This window comes from Rhagoletis pomonella, unplaced genomic scaffold (genome assembly GCF_013731165.1).
Source record: "Rhagoletis pomonella isolate Grant_MI unplaced genomic scaffold, Rhpom_1.0 Rhpom_scaffold_26090, whole genome shotgun sequence".
In the NCBI taxonomy this organism is placed as follows: Eukaryota; Metazoa; Arthropoda; class Insecta; order Diptera; family Tephritidae; genus Rhagoletis; species Rhagoletis pomonella.
Window position 1 is genome coordinate 1 of NW_023484547.1, and position 1517 is coordinate 1517.

Sequence of the window (1517 nt, forward strand, 5' to 3'; positions counted from 1 at the left end):
TAAAATTGAGTAAATATGAGCACTTAATGTTTATTATTAGTAAAAAAGCTTAGTAAAAAGCTTATTAAGCTGCCCAGCGCATGAAGAAGCGGATACGAAGATAGTTTTCCACGTCTGTCAAATAGATTACGACGCACATGTCACGATAAGATGCTCGGATACTGACGTGGCCATTATAATGCTTTCTAACATGAGTGCCTTAAGTAACGCTGATGTTAAAGATTCAATGGAAGCCGGAGTCGGTAATAATCAGCGCTTTATTAACATTAGCAAGTTGTATGAAACGTTGGGCCCTAAATTAAGCGCCGCGCTGCCGGCTTTCCATGCATTGACGGGTTGCGACTATAATCCGTCATTTTTCAAGAAAGGAAAAAGCCGGCCGTATAAAATTTTACAAAACTCAGAACGTTTTATCGATAGTTTTATCAAACTAAGCAACGCACCTGACGACGAGTTGCAGAATACGTTTGATATTATAGAAGAATATGTTTGTCGTATGTATGGATTCAAAAAAAATCAACAAAGTCAATGAAGCACGAGTTGCAACATTTTTGAAGACGTACAAGGTTTTACAAAACGATGACATATTCCGGTTACCGAAGAATAATATCGACGGATCAGCTCTGCCTCCCTGCAAAATTGAGCTGCACCAACATTTGCTGCGGACAACATACATAGCAAATATTTGGGCACATGCTCATCTTCAGGTTCCAACGGCATTACATCCGACTGATTTTGGATGGGAAGAAGATGAGGGAAAATTCAATTTTAAATGGTTCGAGGGTGACCAGCTACCCGCTACCCTTGGTGATATAACTATCGATGATGGCGATGACCAAAAAAGTACTGAAGGTTAGAATAATACTGATATATTTTTCTCTCATTTCATTATTTGTCAGTTTCAATTTTTGATTATTTTCTGTTTAATTTTATCATACAATTTTAATTTAAAAATAAAACTGAGTTATATTTGTAACAATTTTGGATAGCATGTCACCTTTTTTTTTGTAATTTATAATCAGATTTGAATTAAAATTTTGCTCTTGCGTGTTAAATGTTTATATACTATTATCATCTATATCTTTTAATAAATTATTATTATATATGTTTACAGATCCTGACGAAGATCTTTCACGGGTCGACATCGCTGTCAGTGATAATGACAGCGATAATGAGTACGATGGCGATGAATCCGAAGAAAGCGAAATTTAAAATATTAGCTATTCACGTATTAGCACACTATGTATATTTATTTTGAATTTTAGTATGCTTTTTGTAAATAAATAATACATTTTTAAGTAATTAATAGTAAACCTACTTTTTATTATCCTCCTTTAGAGCAGAAAAGTTATACGTATCTATCATCCAATAACTGCATGGACGGCACGCTGTGTTTAATGAGAAAAGTATAGGTATCTGATACCGCAAGAGCTGAAATTTGGTAATACAATAGTTGACTAAATAAGTTAAACGAAAAAAATATCCAGCTTTATATTTAGTGAGGGAAAAGTGTCCAG

General features: G+C 34.2%; 1 protein-coding gene across 1 annotated transcript; it reads left to right on the top strand.

The window, feature by feature from the left end:
- Positions 1–229: 229 nt before the first annotated feature.
- LOC118732729 lies at positions 230–1412 on the top strand (the record flags this gene model as incomplete). Its single annotated transcript, XM_036461844.1, is given in 2 exon segments — positions 230–852; positions 1115–1412. Coding segments are annotated over 2 exon segments (465 nt in total). The 5' UTR covers positions 230–485.
- Positions 1413–1517: the final 105 nt, after the last annotated feature.